Source organism: Balaenoptera ricei, chromosome 12, assembly GCF_028023285.1.
Source record: "Balaenoptera ricei isolate mBalRic1 chromosome 12, mBalRic1.hap2, whole genome shotgun sequence".
NCBI classification, from domain to species: Eukaryota; Metazoa; Chordata; class Mammalia; order Artiodactyla; family Balaenopteridae; genus Balaenoptera; species Balaenoptera ricei.
In genome coordinates, this window is record NC_082650.1 from 80,493,881 (window position 1) to 80,520,077 (window position 26,197).

Below are 26,197 nucleotides of genomic sequence, written 5' to 3' on the forward strand. Positions count from 1 at the left end.
TTAGAAATGAGAAAATGGTCATGCTGATTTTGTTCAAAACTAATACTTTCTAGAAATTATCACTTTGAGATACCAATACCAATAATGTCTTTTTCATTTCATTGCTAAATTAGAGCTGTTTAAGATATCTTAATCAACTTCTAAATGTGTTACATGGCTTATCTTCTGGTTTTATTTCTCTCCTTTGTGAAGGTTTGAATTTGAAGTCACATCAGACTATTGTGAATATGAGAGAAATGAAGCTAATCGATGTTGTAATGTCTGGGGTATTTCTTGAAATGAATTAGTGACAGTAATATACTACTTGTCTCCTACCTGAATATATTGCTATGTGGAGGGGGTGATTTTTGTTGTTTTTATTCTATTTGGATACACGTACGTAGGCACTCATAGAGTTTAATTACATTTTGGGAGGAGGAGAAATTTTGTAAACAAATAATAGCATATTTTGAAATGTTTCTCTCATGAAGTCTAGTTCAAAGAAAAAATTGCTTGGCAGATTTGTAGATTTTATGTCACCACCACCCCCTAATGATTCTGTTAAAGATTCAGGCATGCAGAAAGCATACCTTCATCATTTAAGAGCAAAAAGCGTAAGAATCATCTGTCAGTATTCGTAATTGTCTCTGTTCCCACATTTGAAAAAAACTGAGCCTTTGATTGAAGCATTTCTGAAAGAATACCACTTTTGCTCAGTTTCACCTGTGTGTTTTATCAAAGTAAACATGGAGATTACACATTATGAAATGATTCAGAAAACTTTAAATTTGCATCATTTTATAGGAATACTTTCTCCTTCACCTGTAACTGATAATAGAGCAAGTTGTCAGGTATAATTTTGGAGAAGTAATTATATGCTCATCTAGAGAATTATGAAATTAATGTTTTAAAGAATAAATTTTATTGACCCTTGAAACATACTTTAATGAAAATAAAGAATATACTTACCAAACCTTTACAAAATTATACTTTAATTTTATAACAATATTAACTCTAATTTCTAAAGGTAACCTAAATATTAATAAATTAACACATATTTTCACTAAATCCGCTTTCTTTCTTTGTATTTCAGCTGTATTTCCTGAAGAACTAGGTACCAGTGTTCCTTTAACTGATGTTGAATGCAGATCATTGATCTATAAGCCTCTTGATGGTGAATGGGGTTCCAATCCCAGGGATGAAGAATGTGAAAGAATTGTTACAGGAATAAACCAGTTAATGACACTAGGTAAATAATAGTAACACATGAATATAGATAGAAGATGTTGCCAGAAAGCAAAGGAAAGGAAAAATATTATTATTCAAGCAAAACTTTTTTCCATAATATCATGTCATTGTTTTCAAACATTTTTAAGTGGTTTTTTTTTTTTTAATGCGATTTTACACAGGGCTTAAATATCTAAAACAGTTATAAATGAGGTTGCTCTAGCTGAATTTCAGAGTGAGGGACCCCAGAAACACCAGGGGAACCGTTGAAAAACCTAGATCCTCCAGAACCTAATTTTAAAATCCTTGACATACTCAAGCTGACATGATGCGACTTGAAAGAGGAGGGCTGAAAGCTGGATTATATGGGTAACTGTACCAGTTTTCCTCTTAACTTGATACAGGTATACACAATAGAATATTTGTAAAGGGAAGGGAGAGGGTAAATGAACTGCTTTGCTTTATTTTAAAAAAAGGAAAAAGAACAATGACCACAAAGCATGATTATCTGAACTTTTGGTGCCCAAAATAACTCTAAACTAGTGTGGTGGTTTGTATTAACCTAGACTTTCAGTAAGGAATGAGCTTTAAAGAGTCTAAGGGAGAAATTAACATGAATAAGAGCTGAAGATATTGGTGACACATGTTGGATGATATTTTCATCTGAAGTCTTTTAAAATATGGGCAACACTTAATTAATTATTGTCTCAGATACTATCTTAGGTAATTTTAGTAATTATGTCAAAACAATTACTGTCAAACACATAACATAGATTCAGGAATGGCCTGGTTTTAATTATAGAAATACATGTGGATGTTCTTTAATAAATCAGCTTTATATATTGTCTGTCATCTCTTTTCTTCTAAGGAATCCATAAATAACAAATACTCCTAGAATTTTGCAGTATAAATGTAGACATAATAAAAAGTGAGACTATGTGTTAGCTAAACTATGTATTTTCTATCAGAAGATAGTGGTAGACTAATGGTTATGTGGATTAGAACTTAAAGCTTAATTCAAGCAGAATTTTGAAGTATTTTAAGCAGTACAAAAATAAATTTATAAACGTATTTGTTTGTTTATCTTAGATATTGCTTCAGCATTTGTGGCTCCTGTGGATTTACAAGCCTATCCCATGTATTGCACTGTAGTGGCATATCCAACGGATTTAAGTACAATTAAACAAAGACTGGAAAACAGGTTTTACAGGTTAGAACCATTTGCTGTAGCTACTACCAAAAGAAAGCTAAGTGATTCTTTCACCCTTTTACTGATCCTCTCTGGCTGTGTTTCTCAAACTTCCATGTGCATGCAAATCACCTTGGGGATCTTGTTAAAATGTAGAATCTGGCAGTAGGTTTAGAGTAGGACCTGAGATTGCGTTTCTGACAAGTTCCCGGTGATGCTGGCGCTGCTGCTCTGCAGAGCACACTTAGAAACAGATGTGACTCGATGGTCACTGTGTGTGTATTGTGTTTTACGAAACAGTCCAGCGTATTCTGTTTTCTCCGAGATATCCCATTGAAATATTTGTTCATGGATTTTTGCATAGAATAATATTAAGAACTGTGTGTTCTCTTATTTATTTAGCTTATGAATACTTCTGAAAAATGAAATTAGGAAAATTTGGGGTACTTTTTATAGTTGTAGCTTAGCTTGAAATATAACTAGAGTTTTAAAAAGATGTAATTTCAGTTAATTTGCGTATGCTGGTTAACAGTTTTGGTAAACATTGAGTTCTAATGTTGGGCAGGCTTTGTAGGTTTATTACCTAAAATGTCTTATCAAAAAGTGAGGTTAAGTCCATTGTATTCACGTAATGAAATCAGACTTTTAGCTTTCACATTTCTTACGACTTTTGCTTATTAGCAGGCCAACAACATTTTAACTTAAATAATAATTGCATTAAAACTTTATTTTTGTGATCAGTTTTATAGTACTGCAGTTCTTTACACTACTGTTTATTTTAACTTAGGGAAGTTTTTAATCATATTTTGTATTCATATTTTTCTGTGTGAAATGTGCCTTTAGTTCTTTTTAATACTTAAATTATAATTCTAATTTGATACTGTGTGTACCTGGCGCTGAAAACACCATTTGTTATTCCTTACTGACTAAGGTAGGGTTTCTCAACAAAAGCATTACTGACATACAGGGCTGGAAAATTCTTCATTATGAGGGGCTGTCCTTTGCCTCTACCCTTAAGTGCCGTAGCAGCCCCTAGTTGTAAAAACCAAAAGTGTCTCTAGACATTGCCAGATGCCTCCTGCTGGTCAGAGTCACTTCACCGAGATCCTCTTGGAATAAAGAAAACTAAGGCGTTGGACTTTACGTTCTGATCTTGTTAGGTATTTCTGCTGCTGCTTCATTAGTATTTGTCAAAAGCATTGAGATGAGGAGGAAATCACCTGTGATATGTGCCTCCCAGCCATCTTCCTCTCGAAGCACACTTCTTTAAGTAAATCATTTTCAACATTACATGTTAAATAAAGGTTTAAGACAGGAAATGGAGAAGAAATTCTTAACTATATCCTTATTTCTCTCTAAGCCCCTAAGTTGTTAAACCTTAGGAGTTACACCCCGTGCTTCAGAGATGGAACAAGACGTGGGAGGATAAAAGGGAGAGAAAGAACTGTTTTCTACACACTAGTAGTTGGACTACATCTAGAAAGATAAACTTCTGCCATCTCCCACCATTGTTAAAAATATACTTTCTCGGGCTTCCCTGGTGGCGCAGTGGTTGAGAATCTGCCTGCCAATGCAGGGGACACGGGTTCGAGCCCTGGTCTGGGAAGATCCCACATGCCACGGAGCAACTGGGCCCGTGAGCCACAATTACTGAGCCTGCGTGTCTGGAGCCTGTGCTCCGCAACAAGAGAGGCCGCAATGGTGAGAGGCCCGCGCACCACGATGAAGAGCGGTCCCCACTTGCCGCAACTAGAGAAAGCCCTCGCACAGAAACGAAGACTCAACACAGTCATAAATAAATAAATAAATAAATAAAAGAACGTGAATTTCTTTAAAAAAAAAATATATATATATATACTTTCTCATAGAAATACTGCTCAGCATGAGAATTGCTAAGGTGTACTGTATTTCAATATACATTACAGCTTAATTAGACTTTTTGGCATTAGCCTAGCTTAGTAACCAACTTAGGAAAAAAATCTTTTGGAACAGAGTCCTTACATAAATTAGAAACTGCCTGATTTTTAACCAAATAATGTAGTTGTAGACCTGAGTTATGTTCTTATTTCATAATAATGATGCCTTCATGTGCTATTTCACTGTTTCAAGCTTTTTTGCTTCTCCTCTACTCATTGGCTTCAGACTTCTTGCAGTTTGTAGTTTTCCTCTTTGATACTTCTAGTTCAGTCTTAAACCACTATCAGTTTGCCCTACTGATATTAAAACCTCATGCCTTATCTTATACACAGTTTCTATAGGGTACTGTGATTCTTTTATCAGAACGAGCCTTGTAAATGCTATTGGAAATGCACAGAAGCTTTTCTGTATGCTTCTGTATCCATAATTATATATAATTCTTTTAAAATTCCATATAATTGTTTTCTGGTCACACATCAGTAACATTTTCTGAGTATTTTCTTCCTTATCATTTTAAGTTGGATGATATTCTAGAATCTGCCTTTGGATTTTTCTTTAGTTACTGAAATAAAATAATAAAACACCAAAATTTTAGTACAGTTGACTCTTGAACAGCATGGGTTTGAACTGCACGGGTCCACTTATACACGGATTTCTTTTTCAATAAATATGTACCTATAGTACTACATGATCCATGGTTGATTGAATCCATGGATGTGGAACCTCGGATACGGAGGGCCAACTCTAAAGTTGTATTCGGATTTTAGACTTCAAGGAGGGCCAGTGTCCCTAACTCCCCCATTGTTCAAGGATCAACTGCATTGTCAATTTAGTGTAAAAAAAAAAATTAATTTTCATTTCGTTAGGTTTCTTAGTAAACTAACATGTTCACCATATTTTTATATTTTTGTATCATAAGCAAGCTCTTAGTTAGCTTTTCATTTTTTAAATGTCATTTGATTACTAGTAATAGAATTAGATTGAAATTGCTTGGTTTCCTTTTTTAAGTAAAAGTCAGATATGCTTATTACCAAAAAATGACACCATACATGAAAGGAATATGCAAAAACTAAAACTCCACTGTTTCTCTCCTCCTGCTACTCTCCTTATAGTCTTTCTCCCTAAAAGAAGGCCCTGTTGATAGTCTAATGTGTCTAATCCAGACATTTTCTATGCCAGTACATAACATTGCTACTCTTTCCGCCCCCACAACACAAATGACGTTCTATTTTTTTGAAAACAGCTTTTTAAGGTGTGAGTTTTGTAATTGATTTAAGACTGCAATTAAAAAGTCTGAATGTCTTGGTTTTAAAATGTGCGTATGTATTTCTAAGTATAAAGAGATTAATAAGACTTCTGCATTTTGTTTGTTTAAAGGCGGGTTTCTTCCTTAATGTGGGAAGTTCGGTATATAGAGCATAATACACGAACGTTTAATGAGCCTGGAAGCCCTATTGTGAAATCTGCTAAATTTGTGACTGATCTTCTTCTACATTTTATAAAGTGAGTATTTTTCCACACTTAATTATATTACTGTAATAATTAATGGCAGTATTTTAAAAGGTAAAATGCCAAAACGTAGAATACAATCATTTTTTATTATACATCATGTCACGTGCTGTGCTGTAAGCATAGTTCCACTCAAAATAGGAAGTGTATGTCTGTCTAAAGAAGCAGCGTTTATTTAGTTCACTGGCTGATAATAATTACAGAGTCAAAGAGATTGTGTTTCAGTTGTGTTCTGCAATTCAAGTAAGAAAACATGGAGCTTTCTCTAAATGCAATATTCGATAATAATAATAATAGCAAGCTTTTACTGAACGTGTAATGTTTTACCTAAATTAGCTCTTCTAAGTCAGATAAAAATCTTACAGGTGGGAGAGATCATTATCTGGAATTTACAATTAAGGAAATTGAATCTTTTAGAGGTTAACTTGTTTAATTTTCACAGTAAATGAGTGTCTGCCATTTGATTTGAGAACCTTTCATCTTAAAATTGTATTGCCCCTATCAAGTTTATGAACAAGTATTCAAATACGTCAGCAGGAAACTGAATTTAACTTTCAAGGTTTTTCTTCTTCAAAGTCAAGTTTACTTCCTCATTCATTAATCCCATACCAAGAGTGAAGATAACTACAACTTCTTAAGACAGCAGGACTTTTACTTCCTTGTCTTATGGATTTTATGTATTCATAGAATGAATTGAGTCTTCTAAATTGAAGCCAGAGGAATGAATCATATGTATGTTTTCTACAAAATACAGATCTGAATTCATACTAAGTTTATTTATATTGGATAATTTTTTCTCATTAAGAGGAGAATTGGGTATTTTATAATTTAAGTATTCACCTGTTATCAGCTTTCATTTTTACATGAAGGGATTATTGAGGCTTTTTTTTTAAAAAAACATCTCCAGCTTCATTCTCATTACTCAGCATAATCATAGGATCCCTTTTCTTGGTATTAGGTGAGTTTGTTTTGCTAAGGAATGTAGGTAATTGCAATATAAAAAAACCACCAAAGAAAATTAGTAAGATAAACTTTATGCCCTTCCTCGACCTTATTTCTCTAAAGAAAGCTGTTGCCTACCAAGTAGTTTCGGGGCTGTTATTGCTAAGCTTTTGCTGCTTTTCAGTTAAAATTGATAATCAAGAATTAATAATCAAGATAATAAAAATTAGTTATCCTCAGAAAACTATTTATATAACTTGGTTGTAAAAGTTTATAATATCTTAACTGTAAAGTTTTTAATCTGTAATTTTGTGTGTTTTATATATGTTATGTACATCTGTTTTTCCAAAGAGATAGGAATCAATAGAATCACATGATAGAGTAAATTCATATTTTAGTGAAATAATTTAGATGAAACAATTATTTTTACATTTGGAATAATCTGTGAAATTGTATTTCTTTCAAATAGTTATTTTGAAATGCCTTATAAGAACAGATTAAAATAAAATAATAAAGCATTTACATTGTATATATCTAAAAGCAAATCCCCGGCATTTTTTAGAGGTATACAGTTTGTTAAGAACCATTTTTAGCTAGCATTACTTTTCAAGATGTGTCTAATATGTCTTGAAATTTTGGTAATGGTACTTCTTAATTGAGTTATTTGGCCAAATTTCAAGCAATAGATGTATACAAAGTGTTTTAATAGATACTTGGAGATAGAAAGAAATGCATAATTATCCTCTTAATACAGTTTTTGTAGGGTAGATAAATCTGTAACTATAATATAAGGAAAAAGTAAAAGGAGTTTGTATGAATGTTTAGATGAGGGATAGGGTCACTTTTGGCTATAAGGGTGGGATTTCAGGTACAGGGAGAAGTATGTTAAGATGTTCTGGACAAGGTAGATACTGATTCAGGAGTTAGATGAAAGGAAAGCAGTTCCAGGGATGAGGAATGGCATGATGGAGGAAGGTAAAGATTTGTTAAGGGAATCGAGTAACTGAAATCAGGTGAAGTAGAGAGAGTACATGAGCAGAAGTAATAGGGATACAGTGTGCTAAACTCGAGTTTGGACCATATCGTGGAGGGCCTCGAATGCTGATCTGAGGAACTATACTTAAAATATGAGCACAGGGAGCAAGGAGCTATCGAAAATATTTGTACATGAGAATAGCATGATGCTTGCTATGCCTTAAAAATATTAATTTGACTGCAGTGTCTAATGTTAACCGATAGGGAGGAGACAAAAGGCAAGGGACTGTTGAAATTTTTTTAACATGAGAATAACATGATGCAAATTGCCTTGAAAATATTAAACTGACTGCAGATTGACTTCTACAGCTGAGCAAGTAAGAGGTGATGGCTTAATTTATGGAAGTGAGAAAGAGGCAGATGCCAAGAGATTTTGAAGGTAGAATCACAGAACTTGTCCAATGATTGGGTTTATAAGGAGGAGGCAAGGGAAGGAATATTGAAAAACCATGCATTACTGTAAGAATGGTTGAAAAAAAAAAAGTTAAAAAGAAAAGGGAGAAAGAGTGGAAAACGACAGTTAGGTTTAGACATGCAGAATTTTAGATGGTGTCAGGAATCTCAGGAGAAGAGTCAGACCAAATTATAGGAATTTGGAGTTCATTAACACAGATAAACTGCAGATATAGAAGATTATCTGGTCAAAAGGTATAGAAGATGGCTAAGGACAAAATTTTAGGGAATGCCTACATTTAAGAATAAAAGGAAGAAGGAATTAGAAGACAGGAGGTATACTAGCTATCCCTTGTAGACTGAAGAATGAAGGAAGGCATTCCAGGCACAGTAGAGAACTGAGCAAAACCTGGGAGATGGGAACTGGGCTTGGTGTAATGAAATAGGCCAGAGCAGAGGCTCCACCTAGAGTGGAGGGTCAGGGGCAGGTGTGTGTGCATGGGGTTTTGGAGTCAACTGATGAGGAAGCCTTCAGCTTCAAGTTTTATCTTAAACTCTTGTTTTACTAACAGGTTTAAAGGACAAAAATCTCATGACTCCAGTCTTGTATACTAACATTTCTTTGTTATTTAGGGATCAGACTTGTTATAACATAATTCCACTCTACAATTCAATGAAGAAGAAAGTTTTGTCTGACTCTGAGGTATTTAATATTTCATTATGATTATTACTACTTTGCTTATGTTCCATATATAAAAAGAAACTTACACACAGTAGTTTTCAGGTAAATGCTGTTAGGAAAATTACTTTTGCCTAATGCTGTTGCTAACTTTTAAAAAAAAAATGATTCAGAATTGTCTTGTTATAGTTATAATTTTTTTTAAACGGTGGGTGGAGGGAGACTTTTTAATGAGTCAGTAAAGTGTTCCAGCATCATATATACTATGGGTTTTCCAAATTGTAAAGGAGATAATTGGTATTAAAAAACTATAGAATATAGTGAAACCTAGAATATTTTATGAATCTGATAAATTCTTGCTTCAAAGGAAGAAGAAAAAGAAGAGACTGATGTGCCAGGAACTTCTACCCGGAAAAGGAAGGTAATAAGTTTTTTGTTTTAACAGAGGTGCCTTATATGAATTAAAATGTATTAAGCATTTTCTTTTACTCTTACTATTTTTAAAGACAGATTAAGTATTAACTTCCAAATCAGTTTCCATCACAAAAATGCATGGTTTTCAGAACTAGGTGAATGATGTTTTCTTTTATTTGAATTACTGTGTATTACCTAATTATCCAAGATTAAAAATAAAAATTTCTATTATATGTATTATTTTATTAATATTATTTGAACATTTTAATTTTAGGACCATCAGCCTAGAAGAAGATTACGTAACAGAGCACAGTCTTATGATATTCAAGCATGGAAAAAACAGTGTCAAGAATTGTTAAATCTCATATTTCAGTGTGAAGATTCTGAGCCTTTCCGCCAGCCAGTAGATCTTCTTGAGTATCCAGTAAGTATTTTTTTTTTAATGTGTTTGCACATAGCTTTTTTTTTTTTTTTTTTAATTATTTTTGGCTGCGTTGGGTCTTCGTTGCTGCGCGCAGGCTTTCTCTAGTTGCGGCAGACAGGGACTACTCGTCGTTGCAGGGTGCAGGCTTCTTATTCTCTTGTGGAGCACCAGCTCTAGGCGTGTGGGCTCAGTAGTTGTGGCTCACGGGCTCTAGAGCGCAGGCTCAGTAGTTGTGCCGCACGGGCTTAGTTGCTCCTCAGCATGTGGGATCTTCCCGGACCAGGGCTCGAGAACCCGTGTCCCCTGCATTGGCAGGCGGATTCTTAACCACTGTGCCACCAGGGAAGTATTTTTGAAAATACTTTCTTAACTTGTCAGTTTGATTTTGATTTATATATATAAATACATATATATCTCTTATACATGACAGTTTACTATTTATTTTTATGATTGTAGCTTATTTCTTTTTTATTTCACACACATTCTCATTATCCACTTGGCTACATAGAGCATCTAAATTGAACAGTGTGGTACAAAAGAAGTAACCCTGGACTAAGACTCCAGAGGATTGGGTCATTGTCCCAGCTCTGCCTCTTACCAGTTCTGCAGTTTCGAGCAAGTTATTTCGTTTTCATATCTGAGTATATAGTTACTATTTTCTTTTCCACACTAATTCTGTGAATTTACTATGGAAATTATTTAGGAAACAAGAATAATTATACCTGTCTCTAACCTTCCTTACAGGGTTATAGAAGTGGAATGAGAATATTACTAGTTATTTATTAAACATTAAAGTAGTTTTTACACTGAAGCACTATATATAAATGTAAGGTGGCACTATTATATATGTAGGTTATGCCAATTTATGATCTTTATGGAATTCATGGTAAAAAGTTTGAGTAAACATGTTGCGAGTATTTATTTTTGCATGCAGTCTTAGCAATCTAAATTCCACTAGAAGTGATTTTTTTTTTATTCCTTTTTCCAGTTACTAAAGATTGTATATCAGATAACATTCGTGGTTTCAAATTAAAATTAAATGTTTTATAAGAGATCATGACCTGGATGTGGTATCACCAAAGTCTTTATTATCTGTTTTTTTATGTATGTGTTCTAATTTGCAATGATGAAAATAGAGAAATTTCATCAATAGATAAATATCATAAATGACTTGTTTTAAAAATCAAGAAACATGTAATCTTAAATGTAGAAGATAAATCTATAATTCCAGCAATGTGATAAACTGCACTAATTCAAACCCTACCATCCAAAAAACCTCTTAGAAGAACTGAGCTAATGCTAAAGTGCTCTGGTTTTCATTTCTCTTTGTTTTTGAAACCTGTGGATTTCCCTTTGTTTCTTGCAAGCCCAAGTATGTATTTTATATAATCTCTAAGCCCAGGAGTTTTCACTGGTAAATTCTACCAGATGTTTAAAGAACTAACACAAATTTACACTGTCTCTTCCTCAAGATAAAGAATGCTTCTCCACTCATTCTATGAAGCCAGTGTTACCCTGATGTCAAAACCAGACAAAACAGTACAAAAGAAGAAAGTGCAAAAATTCTTAATATCAGCAAATAGAATTCAGCAATATATAAAAATGATTTTGTACCCTGACCAAGTGGGTTTTTTCCCAGGGATATAAGGCTGGTTCAGTATTCAGAAATCAGTCAATATGTCAATAATTCATTACTAAAGAAGAAAAATCACATGATCATATCAGTGCAGAAAAGGCATTTCACAGAATTCAGTACTCATTTCTTTTAAGAATGTACATGTTGGGTATGGTGTGGTAATTAATCATTGTGACCACAGGAAGAAACAAGAATGAGTCTTGGAAGAAAGAAATTTATTACACTTACAGATCCCAGAGAGAGGTTCACCAAATACCACTTAGGGCCACAGGGGAAAGCACAGGGTCTTAGTCACGTTGCAGAAGACCAGAGCAGGGGGGCTTCCCTCGTGGCACAGTGGTTAAGAATCATCATGCCAAAGCAGGGGACACGGGTCTGATCCCTGGTCCGGGAGGATCCCACATGCCGTGGAGCAACTAGCCTGTGTGCCACAACTACTGAGCCTGCGCTCTAGAGCTCGCAAGCCACAACTACTGAAGCCCGCGCACCTAGAGCCCGTGCTTTGCAACAAGAGAAGCCACTGCAGTGAGAAGCCCGCACACCACCACAAAGAGTTGCCCCCACTCGCCACAACTAGAGAAAGCCCTCGCACAGCAACGAAGACCCAACACAGCCAAAAAAAACAGGAGCAAAGGAAAAGCTTAGGCCAGAGCCTTTACTGGGGTTTCCATGAGAAAGGCAAGGCAGGGCATAGTCAACAGCTTAAGATTGGCTACTTAGAATTACTTCAGTTGGTTTTGGGGCATAGGGGTGGTCTCTGGTTGTCTGATACCTGACCCTGGGATGATTCAGGGCAGAGGAAATACTGGCTTGGTGTGTGAGGGTTGCTTAAGGACATGGTTGGTTTGCATATGAAAGCTGTATTCCCAGCACAACCCTTTGCCATCTCTAAGAATTGCCTAGCCCTTGGAAGGGGGCAGTCTCTCCTTAGGTCTTTTTGGCCCCCAAAATGCCACAGTATCAAGAATACAAAAATAAGAAAATTAATATAGTTGGCCCTGTGTTGAATGGATGCCAAAAAAACAAATACATAATCTAAGAAAACAGAACACCATTAATAATAAAAACACACTCTTAAGAAAACTAGGAATAAAGGGGATCTTCCGTAACTTGATAAAGAACATCTGTTTAAAAACCTATAGCTAACATCATGCTTAATCATGAAAAACTGAATGCTTTCCCCCTAAGATTGGGAGTGAAGCAAAAATGTCCATTCTCACAGCTGCTATTTAACATAGTACTACAAATTCGAGCCAGTGCAACAAGACAAGACAAGGAAATAAAGGGCATTGCAGATTGTTATGGAAGAAATAAAACTGTCCCTATTTGTAAAAGGCAGTGATACTGTTTGCTTTTATGGTCAAACATATTTGATCATAATTTAAACTTGATGGGGCAAAGTCAAGTTATTGTATTTCAAAAAAATACAGTTACATACTCTGGGGCTATGGAAAAGGTGTAGTATTATTTACTTCTTTAAAGATACCATATTTGGATCATTTTATACTATTCTGTTGCTTTTTTCTCCTTTTATTTGCCTGTTTTTATTGCTTCTAATCTATTGCTTTATTTTATACACAATTGATTAGGTGGAGACTTTGGGTGACTGCACTTTTCCTCCGTGGAATGAAGTGTAAAGGCTTTGTGACAGATATTTACATTCATAATTCTTGATTACTGCAAAGTTCCCAATTATAGTAATTGTAGTACTGAAGTTGAGGTTACTAGAACTCAGGCCTTCACATACATGGGATGTTAACATATTTTTATTGTTTTTATCTCTTAATTTTAAAGGTACAATTATGTTTCAGTGAATTAGAAGCCTTTAGAGTTCATGGGTAGTATAAAGTTTTGGGTTTTTTATATCAAACTTGTAGTTGTGGAACTGAGTTTTTTCGATATTCTTTTAATCTCCTTTTTCGAACACAACTCTACCCTTTACCTCTTTCTGAAGGAAAAAAAAAAAGCAGAATTTATAGGTTCTTGAATGAGAGAAATCCTGTGTTGATTGCAGTAAAAGGTAGGGGACATGAAAAAAATAAAAATGACTTGGGGAAAAAAGGGAGCCTTGATGAGGGAAACAAGGAGTGATTATTAATAGTTCTAGGACTTGCAGTCATCACAGAAATTGAATGTGAATCCCTGTTATGAGAAGTAATGCATTATTATTATTATATTATATTATTAATATGACCTGTTTTCCCTCTCTTAGGACTACAGAGACATCATTGACACTCCAATGGATTTTGCTACCGTTAGAGAGACTTTAGAGGCTGGGAATTATGAGTCACCAATGGAGTTATGTAAAGATGTCAGACTTATTTTTAGTAATTCCAAAGCATATACACCAAGCAAAAGATCAAGGGTATATAATTGAATTGTTTTCTTTTCTGTTTAAATGAAATGAAATTAGTAGAAAAGTATGTTGAGTAACTAAATGCTGCTTTTATTTAAAATTTAAAGCAAAATTGACAAACTTTCTATTAGGTTCTTAATGGTATTCTAGTGGAAAAAAGAATTCACACCTTTCTATTTTATTCCTTCTATGAAAAAACACTAATGTCACTAATGTGTAGGAATGGTTACTTTTCTTGAAGGTAGTGTAGTTGAATAGACATCACGTACACATTGTCCTGATATGTGTTAGAGGTACGTGTGCTTAACTTTTCCAGCTGTTTTCTGAATTAGTGGAAACGAGCATTTTTTTCCATATAACGCTCATATGAGTCATAAAAATGAGTAAAACTATAAATATCATTTACTTTTCTTTGTCCAACAAATACAAAAATAATTTAATTGTAACAGTGTTTCTGTTTTAGTCTTTGTCAAAAAGAGATTGAGAAAAAGCAGTGTTTTAAATTCTAAAAACTTTTTGCTAGAAAAATATTTAAATTATTATCTCAAAGGAACAGGCATTTCCTTTCGGGAATGTTTGAATAGTTTTGTTTCTTTCCATAGATTTACAGCATGAGTTTGCGCCTGTCCGCTTTCTTTGAAGAACACATTAGTTCAGTTTTATCAGATTATAAATCTGCCCTTCGTTTTCATAAAAGAAATACAATAACCAAAAGGAGGAGGAAAAGAAATAGAAGCAGCTCTGTTTCCAGTAGTGCTGCATCAAGGTATTTGATATATTTTAAATATCATCAACTGATCTATAACTTTGTCATCTAAATGATAGAACTTGGTGTTTTTTAATACTTCCTTTACTATTCCCTATATTGCAGAATGATATATTTGACATGCAAGTTCCTATGATGTGGAGGATTTTTAATCTTTTAACTAAAGCTATACTAGTGTAAGTGCTTAAATTCAAACTGCTAAATCTGTACAGTAAAACAGCATTTTTAGGATAGTGATGGCATCATGCTTTCTGTCATATAACTATAGCATTTACAGCGATCCTTCACTAAATATTCACTTTTCAAAGGCTCACAACCATATGAAATCCACTACAAATCTCATATTTTAACATATTTCATAACAGTACAAATATTGAATCCAACAGTATTATAAAACTGTTTTATTCATCCACATAGAGCTATAAGAATGACTAATGATACTATTTTATTTACAGCCCTGAACGGAAAAAAAGGATCTTAAAACCCCAGTTAAAGTCAGATATTGCTACCTCTCCATTCTCTGCACCTACACGATCAATACCACCAAGGCACAGTGCTGCTCAGATAAATGGTAAAACGGAATCCAGTTCTGTAGTTCGAACCAGAAGCAATCGAGTAGCTGTAGATCCAGTTACCAGTGAGCAACCATCGACTTCTTCAGCAGCGAAGACTTTTATTTCGAAAGCTAACCCATCTGCAGTGCCAGGGAAAACAAGTAAGAATCAGCTGCAGTTTCTAAATTGAAATATATATATAATGACTTTTGTAATTTAAGCATTTACTTTGCCAAATGGAATATATTGGATTTAGTAAATTCCAGGAGACACTGTTGGTTTTGCTTTTCTTCATTGTTTTTGCATGTTTTAATTTTTTTTGGTAAGGAAAAGTATATTGAGGTTTAGGAGTGTCAGCATAGGATAATGCTCAGAAATGGCAACTCTGACCCACACTGCCTCAATGTAAATCGTAGACCCCAGGCTTGCCAGCGGTTTGCCAGCACTTGCCTTCATAATCTTGCCATGGCTGGACAGCTTCTGAAAGGTCTGAAACTATTATGTACGCCTTTTTCCTTTTTGAAAGTAGATTTCTTACGGAAGCTTTAAGCACCCCCCCAGGTTTTGTCCTGTTGGCTAATTCAAACAATTCACTTTGGAAGTAATCCCAACCTTCTTGCTTGTTTTAAGGTTAAATAATTTAACTCTTAGCTTTTAATCTTTTGTATGTGTGTTTTAGTTCTAGAGAATTCCGTGAAACATTCCAAAACCTTGAGTACTCTTTCAAGTCCTGGTCAGTCCAATTTTAGTCATGCCACTAGGAATAATTCTACAAAAGAAAACATGGAAAAGGAAAAGCCAGCCAAACGTAAAATGAAATCATCTGTGCTCTCCAAGACATCCGCTCTCTCGAAGTCATCAGCTGTCATCGAGCAAGGTACCGTAGATCTTACAAATGATGGTTCTATTGGAGATAACATTTATATCCACTTTTTAGGTTGCTCATTTAAGTCACACATTCTGTATTAGTTGATAAGTTTACTGAGACATCTTTTGATTTTCAGCTTTGTGCCAAAAGCAAACTGTATTGTTACTAAATTTTAAACGCCAAGAAAAACTTGCCCCATGGAAAATAAAAGCATATTCTGCCCTATGAAAAATAAAAGCATATTCTAAAATCAGAGGCTTTTAATGATATAAATTTAGTAGTTTTTAACTTCAGTATTACAAAACCTGGAAAAGTATATCCAAGAAGTTTAAATAAAGTTGAATTTAGTTAACCCAGTATAGCACTCCTTTAGAAAAATTTTTGAGTTGTTTTTATATCACAAAACTCAACACACTGACCTTTAAATAATAATTCATTAGGATTGTCTATAGCCAGGTATCTATTCTAGCATACAACTTTCGACCGCTTACAGTTATGCTTCCAAAGTTCTTTTGTCTTCAGATTTTCATTGTAAAAGTTTTCTGTTTGAAAGATGAAGAAAGTAACTGATGAAATACACCCTACGACATGTTAAAATAATTATGGCTCCTTGACAGCAGACAGCTCAAGAATAAGCATTTTTCGTCATGACTTCCAGAGTGTGTCTAGACCATTTCCTTTTCAGTATTCCCCCCAGAAACCTCTCACAATTTAATTTTTCTACTGAAACGACCTCATTTTGATTAATGATATTGGGATCTTCCCACCTGAATAAGTTTAAAATCATCATCCAAATCTACTTATTTCTTTCTGCCTCCTTAACATCTCAGATCCATTTCCTCCTCTCCATTCTCACTTTGGTGGACTGTCGTACTCTCCTAACTGGTCTCCCTGCCTCAGTTCTCAGCTCTACCTTATTCAGTCCATCTTCCACGTTTCAGTCAAAGTGACCTTTCTGATCACGTGCACACAGACGCACACACAGAGAGAATTAAGATCCTTCCCTGCCTTCGAATCATACATGGAATCAGAGTTTAATGTTTTTGCCTGTTATACAAGACTCTTCATTGCTTGGCTGTTGTCTGACATTCAGCTGTCCTTACTTTTCTGTCTCCCTTTTATGTCCCAGCCATCCTAAACCACTTGGAAGTCCATAAATATTGTTGTCCTTTCTTCCTTCTTTGGAATTTCTTTTTTCCTACTAGTTTAATAGTTTCCTGTTCATCGCCTTTTGCGGCCCTTATAATGTTGATAGAACTATTCTTTTCTTTTTTTACGTTGTCTATCTCCAGTAGAATCTGAACTCTTGTGCTTGCCCATGCTCATTTTTTAACTGCCTGAACTTAGTATACAGTGGACAATCAGTGTTTGAATAAATAAGCAAATAATTTTGTATGTGAGTGTTTTACATTTTCATATTTGCTTCCTATCTGAACTGAATTCAAAGTTTTGAATGGTATATTGGCCTTGCTTCTGTTAGTCCTGAATCCTAGAGAAATCAAATGTATATAGAGAATTGGTTCTAGCATTATGATAGGGGAGGTCCAATAGCCAATTTGATTCATAGTTTTTGAGTATTACAGATACATAGGAATACCAGTACAGTATAGAAATATAATAAGCTACTATGTAACTCATTAATGATGACTTATCACATAAATATTGGCACTTGAATTAACTATTAGAAACAAGAGCAGTGCTGTGCAATTGAAATATAATACAAGCCACATATGTTCTAGTAGCTACATGTAGTAACAGCAAACAGGTGAAATTATCAGTTTTAATACTGTATTTTATTTACTCCTTTATATCCAAAATATTATTTCAGTGTGTCATCAGTGTTTCAAAATGTACACTGCTTCATATTCAAATTTAAACTTAATTAAAAATTCAGTTCCTCAATTGCTTAGTTACATTTCAAGTGCTCAGTGGCCATGTGGTTAGTAGTGACCTCATTGGATAGTACAGGTCCAGATGAGTGATTTTTAAAACTTCTTTTTAACTCTTGAATTCCTTTTTAAAAGAACTGCATTAGTTCTGAACCTTTTTAGGTTACATATTGCTTTGTAAAGTTGGCCAACCCTGTAGTGTTTTTCCCTAAAAAAATTCACATAGGCATATCCACACAAAATTTGGACCATTTCAAGGAGCTGCTGGAGTCCTTGAAGCCAGTCTGTAGAACTTTTGTAGGGTATATGAACTGGATGTTTATTTGCCAGTAGTCTTCATGTAAAACAAATTAAAAGATATACAGAATCTTACAGAATCCTCAGGCAGGTTAAGGGTAATTGTTTGTTAGAAAATACTTTTACTACTTTATGCACACACACGTTTCTCCCCTGCACCCCTCCCCTCGTCATTATTCAAAACCACTAATCTGAAGAAAGTCATTTGTACTGTGGGGTCAGAAAATGAGGGCTTTGCCTTCTTCCTCTGCTATTGGCTCAGAGACTCCTTCTCTGAGTCTCTTGACAGTTATTTCCTGAAGTTTACAAAGCACTGTACAGTTCAAGCCCAAGACATATACCATTATGAAGAAGCATTCTCTTTAACAGCACTTTCCATCTCTTTATGGATTTCCTGTAAAATACTGCATTGCAGATCTCCCACCACAACCAAAACAAAAAACTTCAGAATTTTGGAGGAAAAAAAGTTAGTGGTAATGCGTGTTTGTCATCTTTTTCGTCATCTGCAAGGGTAATAGCTTTTTTTTTTTTTTTTTTAAACCATAGAAAGGCAGTTCATCATGATGTCTAGATCCTACAGATTTAGAATTTGATCTTCAGAATTTTTTTTATGTTTTAATAAAGCGTAATGGTCTTTATCGTGGAGTTTGTTATAATGGGATTTTGATCCTGATAATAGTTGTACACATAGTGGATTTGATTGATATATGCAGCCAGTATTGCTTATGATTATAAATCAGTCATTTGCCGTTCAGTTACATAAGGAGATAGGACTGTTCCAAAAAGAGCCTGTGAAGAAAACTGCCATTTAGTTGCTATTTTTTTAACCCTTTTTTTAAAAATTCTGTGACCAAGAGTAACTTATTTTTCTACTCTTGTAAAAAGGATAGATGAAAAATATCAAAGCCATGGTAGTGTTTATGGAGAACAACTGTTATAAATTATTCCAGTAGATGTACTTCCAAACCTCTTGCATAGGAGTTAGTAGGAAAGGAGATCCTTTTTACTTCTGAGGAACATAAGGAAATATTTAGACTACAAATTCTTCTCTGATATCAGAGAGGTCATGATCATCACATCCAAGAGAGGATTAAATAAGAGTTAGAATCATTCCAGTTTTGATAATCCCTTTTTCCTCCATCCGTAATAGAAAAAATGATTAGAGGAAAGTAGAGGGGGGTGATAATGCTTATTTATTCCGATTACCAAGTTTAGAGGTCATGGATTTTATGCTAAGATTATTTTCCCTGATGGAGCTGCTTGAAGGTAGGAAGACAGAAAAATTCTGTGTTAATGAGGGAAACAAAGTGCTTTGTGGTGGTGAAGTTCCATACGAGTAAACAGGTCATTTTGTGTAATGAAAACAACGCTCATACGTTAGAATGTGTAGTAAAGGTAGTAGGAATAAGAAACCTTGGCTAATCCCAGCTCTATCATAATTTACAGTATTAACTTAGGCAAGTAATTTATTCGCTCTGAGTTTCATTTCCCTCTTGTCAAGTCATCAATGACTTCATTAAGGATGCTTCTCCTCTGTGTGTTTTAAATAGAAGATAAATAATATCATTAAACTGTTAGCCTTTTGTCAGTTCTTTTCCTCATATTAGTTAAAAAAAAATTAGGATTATGTCATTACGTATAAGTATAGCAGTGGACTTATTGACTGGTTTGAGGGTCAAATAAAAAAGCAGTTCCGTATATTAAGTGCACTGTTGTTCCCTTTCAGCAGATTGTAAAAACAATGCTCTTGTACCCGGAAGCATTCAAGTAAATGGGCACGGAGGGCAGCCGTCTAAGCTTGTGAAGAGAGGACCTGGAAGGAAACCTAAGGTGGATGTTAATACCAGCAGTGGTGAAGTTACACACAAGAAGAGGGGTAGGAAGCCCAAAAAGCTACAGTATGCAAAGCCCGAAGATTCGGAGCAAAATAGCATGCATCCCATCAGAGATGAAGTAGTTCCTTCTTCAGCCTGCAATTTTCTTTCTGAAACTAATATTGTAAAGGAGGATTTGTTACAGAAAAAGAGTCGTGGAGGCAGAAAACCCAAAAGGAAGATGAAGACACAAAAACTAGACTCAGATCTCATAGTTCCTACAAGTGTTAAAATGCTAAGGAGAAGTAACCGAAAAAAGACAGACGATCCCCTGGATGAGGAAGAAGAGTTTGAGGAACTTAAAGGCTCTGAACCTCACATGAGAACTAGAAACCAAGGTCGAAGGACAGCCTTCTATAACGAGGATGACTCTGAAGAGGAGCAAAGGCAGCTGTTGTTTGAAGACACTTCTTTGACTTTTGGAACTTCTAGTAGAGGACGAGTCCGAAAGTTGACTGAAAAAGCAAAAGCTAACTTAATTGGTTGGTAACTTGCACCAAAATATTTTACTTCAAAATCTATAAAGCAGGTACAGTTAAGGAGTATGTAGAACTATGGCTTCTGCTTCCTTGCTGCTATGACGGATTAGGGAATGTTATGATTTGATTTGCAAAAAAAAAACAAACTTACAAGACACTTCACTTCTTTAAATGAATATATATATATATAAATATATACATATATATTTTAAATGTTTGCTATTTATTGCCCTTAGGTAGGTTATGCATTTCAACATTCATTTCGTTTACTGTTCAAAACAAAGGAAATTGAGGCTCTATATTATAGAATTCCCAATTTATTTCTGAAGAAGACAGTTCTGCTATACTCTTAAGGAGCATAATATTCCTAGTGATAGAGCATTTTATGTTAAAATGAATTATTTTTGACCAAGCCAGGTACATTTCTGTTGATACAGAAGTCTTGTCCCTAGGAGAACAGATGTTACCAGAGTAGCAGTAAATTAAGAAATGTGTTTCCTCTAAAGATAAATATAAAATTCCCACCATTTGATACCCTGAAAAGTTTAATTTTAATTATAGAATGTTCCTTTACAAAGAATCTAGAGGAGGCTTTTGCTGTATTCCATTTCTGCCAAACTTAAGAGAAAATGTACTGATGAAAAGGAGACATATCCACATTGGAAAACATTTGACTGTCTAATTTTTCAGACCTTGATTCTTATGTCAATCACTCAATCTCTGTTTATTGTGCCAAAGACTGAGAATCAGTGCAGTGGAAAGCCTGTTTTTGACTGTCAGGACAGCATACACTTTTTCAATATTGGAAAGGCTATATATTATTCTAAAGAGCAAGTTATTAAAGAGTTATGCTGAGGTGTATCTTTTTTTGGTACTAATAGTAGAAAATAATGCACTGGTGGGTCCTTTGACAGAGATGTTTTAGAGAAAATGTTTAAGTGGTTAAAGGATTCAAGGAAAATACAGGAAAAAGGTATGGGATTTGATGTTTACTTGTTAATCCGGATTAATGTCATTTCTAAACTTTAGACATATCTAATAGGCTAAAATGACTTACAAAGAAATGTGTCTGTGTGTGTATGTGTATATATTGATAAATGGGTATAATTAAATATATATACAAACACATACTTATATACTATTACCCAGGTATAAATTCTTTTTTCAGGATTTTTTAGATAATGGTAGAATAAAAATTTTAAAATGTCATACTTTATAGTTTAATTTTAAGGGGAAGATTGGTTATTTTCAATTATTAAAGGTTTAAAAATAGGCCAAATCACTTTTTATGCAATCATGTTTTATACAGTGGTCTCATTGCACATTGTGTTTTTTCTGCACTTTTTACGGTATCCTTATCACGCTGGTATGTCAGTATACACCCTAAAGAAAAATTCCATTTAATGATTGTGCCTTGTATTCTATTATTTTTTGCATCATTAGTAAAATTAAGTTGTCTATTGTAAATGATAACTATATGACTTAGGAGAATGTATTGCTATATGTACTGCTATGGAAAAGGAAAGCAGTTATTTATTTGTTTATGGTACAGTTATTTTATACCTTAAAAACCAACATAAATACCATTTCTATTGTTTAAAGATTATTGTCCATTTTTTTAAAAGTTTTGAAGAATGTAGTATTTTCTGAGGACTGGTATGGTACAAAAATGTAGCCAAAATTTTCAGATACTACATTTTTAAAAAGCAAGGTTGGGGAATATGTGTATCAGCATGACCCTGATGTAGAAAAATAAAGTCTTTAATTGAACCTTGGCAAAATACATTACATAATTATTTCTACAATATTTCTGGTAGGGATAAATGTTAGCTGTCATTTGATTGTCTTGAAAAAGGATGGAAAAGTGATACATCTGGGCTTTTTAGATTGTTTGTAACTAAATTTGTACAGAAATCCTCCTATGAAATTAAGTAAACCATTTTCCAGATCTTAACTGGATTGCTGTGATTTTGCAGTTGAAAATAATTTCAAATTTTTCAGGTTTTTTGTATATTTATTTTTTTCTAACAAATATATTTAACTATATAATTAAAATTCAGTAGTTAAACTCTTCATAATGCAGAAATGGATGGCTTGGTTGTATAGTAAAATGAGTCTCTCAGTTACACCAGTATTGAAAATAATAGTGTGTATGTTTGAAATTTAAGTCATTAATTTGTTGCTTTGGAAGGCAGTCTATTTGAAACATGTAATTTCCTGATGTTATCTGCATTGTGTTAGAAAATAAGACTATAAAATCCATTTTTGTAAAAAAAAAGTATGTGTACAGTTTTAAGGTGTGTACAGGAAAAGGAAGAGCGTACAGTCTTAAGAGTGAAATATACCACTAGTAGGGTGTATTAATTCTAACTCTTGAGCAAAAAAATGAGTATTTACCATCTTACCTGCAACAAGTAAATGTATTATTCCTGTTCTAAAGACACTATATACTTATGACCTTTTTGGATATTATTAGACACTGGTTACTTAGTAAGGCAAAAATGACTTGGATCAGATTCTTTGTAATTGAAACACTTAAAAATGTATTAGTAATAACCAGATATATCTAGATTTTATTTTTTTATAATTTAGCTTCTATACGTTGCAAGAGTTGAATTGAGAAATTTAAGTCATCACCATAGTTTTGTTCTGTTTTACCACTTGGAAAATATCTTCTTTGAGACAGTAACACCGTATATATACTGTTTATAGGTCAAAAGGAAATGTTGGCAGTTGTTTTAGGTGAGCAATAAAAGAATTTTAAGTTTCCTGAAAGTTTCAGAAATATAACTTGTTATTACATTCATAGAAAATGTAAATCAATTTATGTATTTTTAAGTACCTAACCCTAATCTTCTCTCCCTCCACCCCAACGTTCTCGAGTCCCAATCAGATCTTATAAAACTACAAAATGTTGCAAATGAGCAGATTAAACAGTCAGTCTAATTACAATCTCATAACTCTGGGCAGTAGACATACTTCTTAAAAATTTTATTCTTTGCAATCTGCTATTATGGCATTGGACTGTTTTCTGCATATATTCATGAACTAAAGATTTGGCCTTGCTTTCATTGTTTTTATTATTGTACAGCATCACAAATTTGAAGACTATTTGGTAGCATTTGTAACAACGATCTTCCTCCTTAAGTAGAATAATTGTATAGAATATTTGTGAGCATGTTTAGGTCACATCTGAGACACGAAGTTTGGTTGAATCTAGTATCACTTGGAAATGAAGTATGTAATATACACTGATCAGCAAAAAGATCCTTGTGCAGCATGTATGTTAACATCTAGAACTGTCCCTTATCTGCAGTGCAGTAGATTAATCAGACATTTTAACAAAAGTATTCAAATAATATTTTTAGCTTATATGATATTAGCAACATTTACATGTTTTGAAATATGATTTGTAATATAAATTAGTTTCTCCAGTTTATAGCATTTAATTCTAGCATTCCATTTTATACATGCAAACATACCTCTCTCTCAGATGTCAACTGGAAGCAATTTTGACTGTTTTCTACCTAATGAAAACAAATTGGTATTCTGAATGTTTTTGTCCACCTGAAATTTATTTTTGAGTAGGTTGAAAGGACCAAGATACTTGAGTGTTTAAAAGGGCTATAAGTGTTCTCATATGCAGGAAATATATGATTTTAAAAGTCATAATAGGGGAAGTACTTTTATGTTCTGTGAATTACACCCGTATTTAGTTGTTTTTTTGGGTTTTTTTGTTTTTAAACAGGTTGAGAAGTGGTTTAGTTAAATTTAGGCGACAATTTATTTTCCTACTAAAATCGGAAAATATACCTTTTCCTCACTTCCCTCCTTGCAGTTCCCCTCATTTCCCAAATTTCCAAGTGATTTGAACTAAATATTACATTTACTAAGAAGCTATTTTGTTCTTAATTATACTGAGCTAAGGACTCCAGATGGAAGGTCATTTTGTACTATGTACAACACCCAAGAAGAGGTCACATTGAGTCAGAAGACTGTAAGTACCGCTTTTGACGCTCCAGATATAAACCTTGTACACACTGTAGTAAAACAATTAGAAAATATTATGAGCTATAAATATAATTTTTAGTTTTGATAGCTCTGTGTTGAAATACTTTTTTAATGCAGATAAAATCATCAGGAAATTAACCTTATATGGCACAAACCAAATACATAATAGTAGGTGGCTATGAGTTTCTACATTTAAGGAGCTAAGAAAATAGGTTTGAGATGATATATAGTACACACACCTATGAGGCAGATGCAAACACGCTCGTTACTGTTAAGACTGTGCGTGTTGATTGATCATGATGAAAGGCTACAAATTTCGACAAAATACAAAGTTACATTTTTGGACCATATTAAAACTGCAAGATGGGGTCTTATTTAAAGATCTTTTAGAAAACTGTTAAATCCTGTCACACGATATTTAGACGTGTAGAATGTAGCTCAATTTTAAAAAGTAACTGACCTAGAGAGTTAATGTTGAAACTGACACATTTGCAAATTAAAATGCTTATTTTGTACAGAAAACAATGTTAAACACAAGCAAATCTGTTGTATGTAATAAGTAACAGAGTTTAAAAACAAATTAATTATTTAGCTTTATTGAGGTTTTTGGTTTTTTTCTTTCTGGAAACCTGGAGTATCATGTTATAAACGGCAGTCTCACACCAGAATAGCAGTGCCCTTTGTTTTTGTACATATTGATTGGACCTTTCTTTACTGTTAGGTGGACACTTTCTATGTTAGTTTTGAAGCATAATTCTTTGAATCCTTTTATACAAACTAGAATGTATGTGTAAGAATTCCTGTCCCTGCAATGTAGTAACTACAAACTTATTTTTAAATAAATAGAAAACTTGTTTTTCTAAGCTGTTTTGTAGAGCCTCATGATTTATTTATTTATTTATTTATTTTTTTGGTAACACATAAAGCACTCAGTACATAATTGCAAGAGGTATTATGTAAATGCTGGTACATTAGTGTCTCCAATGCCCTGTCTACTTGGCAAAATGTTAAAATACATTAGCTAATTAAAGGATTGTGGGTACCCTAATGTAATTTAATTCCAAAATAACCAAAGGTTAAAAATGGCATTTGCTTTTCAATGTGTACACTTAAAACTATATTGATTTGCTGCTATGCATAAGTTACTGTACGGGTATAATACTTCAATATTCAGACTTTTTTCTCTAAGATATATTTCAAAGGAACAGTTTATGTAAGTATTTTCTCAAAAGTGTGAAGTGAAATTTCTGGGAAAATTAAATGGAAGAATGATGAAAACGATTCATTTGTTAAGCAGTTATACAAAATGAGATTCATAAGGCTATTGCTGTTTTTCTAGAAATTTGTTCACATTGGTATACATTTTTATTGACAATCCTGAGAATCCCAATTTTAGTATAAAGAGTGCATAAGGCTATGATAAATGAAAACTCCAATTAAGCACGTGAGATAATTTGTGAATTTGTAGCTTTTAGTGATCATTTCTCCTTAAGAAATTTTGTTTAAATGACTTTGTATAAAATAAATTTCTAAGTTGAGGAAAACAGGTAAGCATTCCCAGGTACCTTTTTTCTTTCTAAAGTATGCCGATACTAATACCTAGTTTATACTTAGGAGAACCAGCCAAGAAAAATATTATTTTTAGCAACCACTTTTTACCAGTTTCTCTTTTGTAATAACATCAACTTTATGTTCTAGGCTAAGCATCTCCATTATTTGAGAACAATAAGATTAAAAGCCAAAGCTCAAAATGTCTGTT

General features: G+C 33.7%; 1 protein-coding gene across 3 annotated transcripts in view; it reads left to right on the forward strand.

Annotated features, from left to right (window-relative positions):
* The window catches only part of PHIP (pleckstrin homology domain interacting protein), a 126,510-nt gene extending 101,249 nt beyond the window's left edge, over positions 1-25,261 (forward strand). For 2 of the 3 annotated variants that reach the window (XM_059941756.1, XM_059941758.1), the window contains exons 30-40: positions 1,073-1,228; positions 2,296-2,416; positions 5,690-5,815; positions 8,825-8,894; positions 9,238-9,291; positions 9,559-9,708; positions 13,557-13,709; positions 14,303-14,466; positions 14,922-15,181; positions 15,700-15,897; positions 19,801-25,261. In XM_059941756.1, the coding sequence (XP_059797739.1) occupies positions 1,073-1,228; positions 2,296-2,416; positions 5,690-5,815; positions 8,825-8,894; positions 9,238-9,291; positions 9,559-9,708; positions 13,557-13,709; positions 14,303-14,466; positions 14,922-15,181; positions 15,700-15,897; positions 19,801-20,438 (2,090 nt within the window). In that variant the 3' untranslated portion in view covers positions 20,439-25,261. The remainder of the gene's footprint in view (positions 1-1,072; positions 1,229-2,295; positions 2,417-5,689; positions 5,816-8,824; positions 8,895-9,237; positions 9,292-9,558; positions 9,709-13,556; positions 13,710-14,302; positions 14,467-14,921; positions 15,182-15,699; positions 15,898-19,800) is intronic. The other variant, XM_059941759.1, reaches the window with a different exon arrangement.
* The last annotated feature ends 936 nt before the right edge of the window (positions 25,262-26,197 follow it).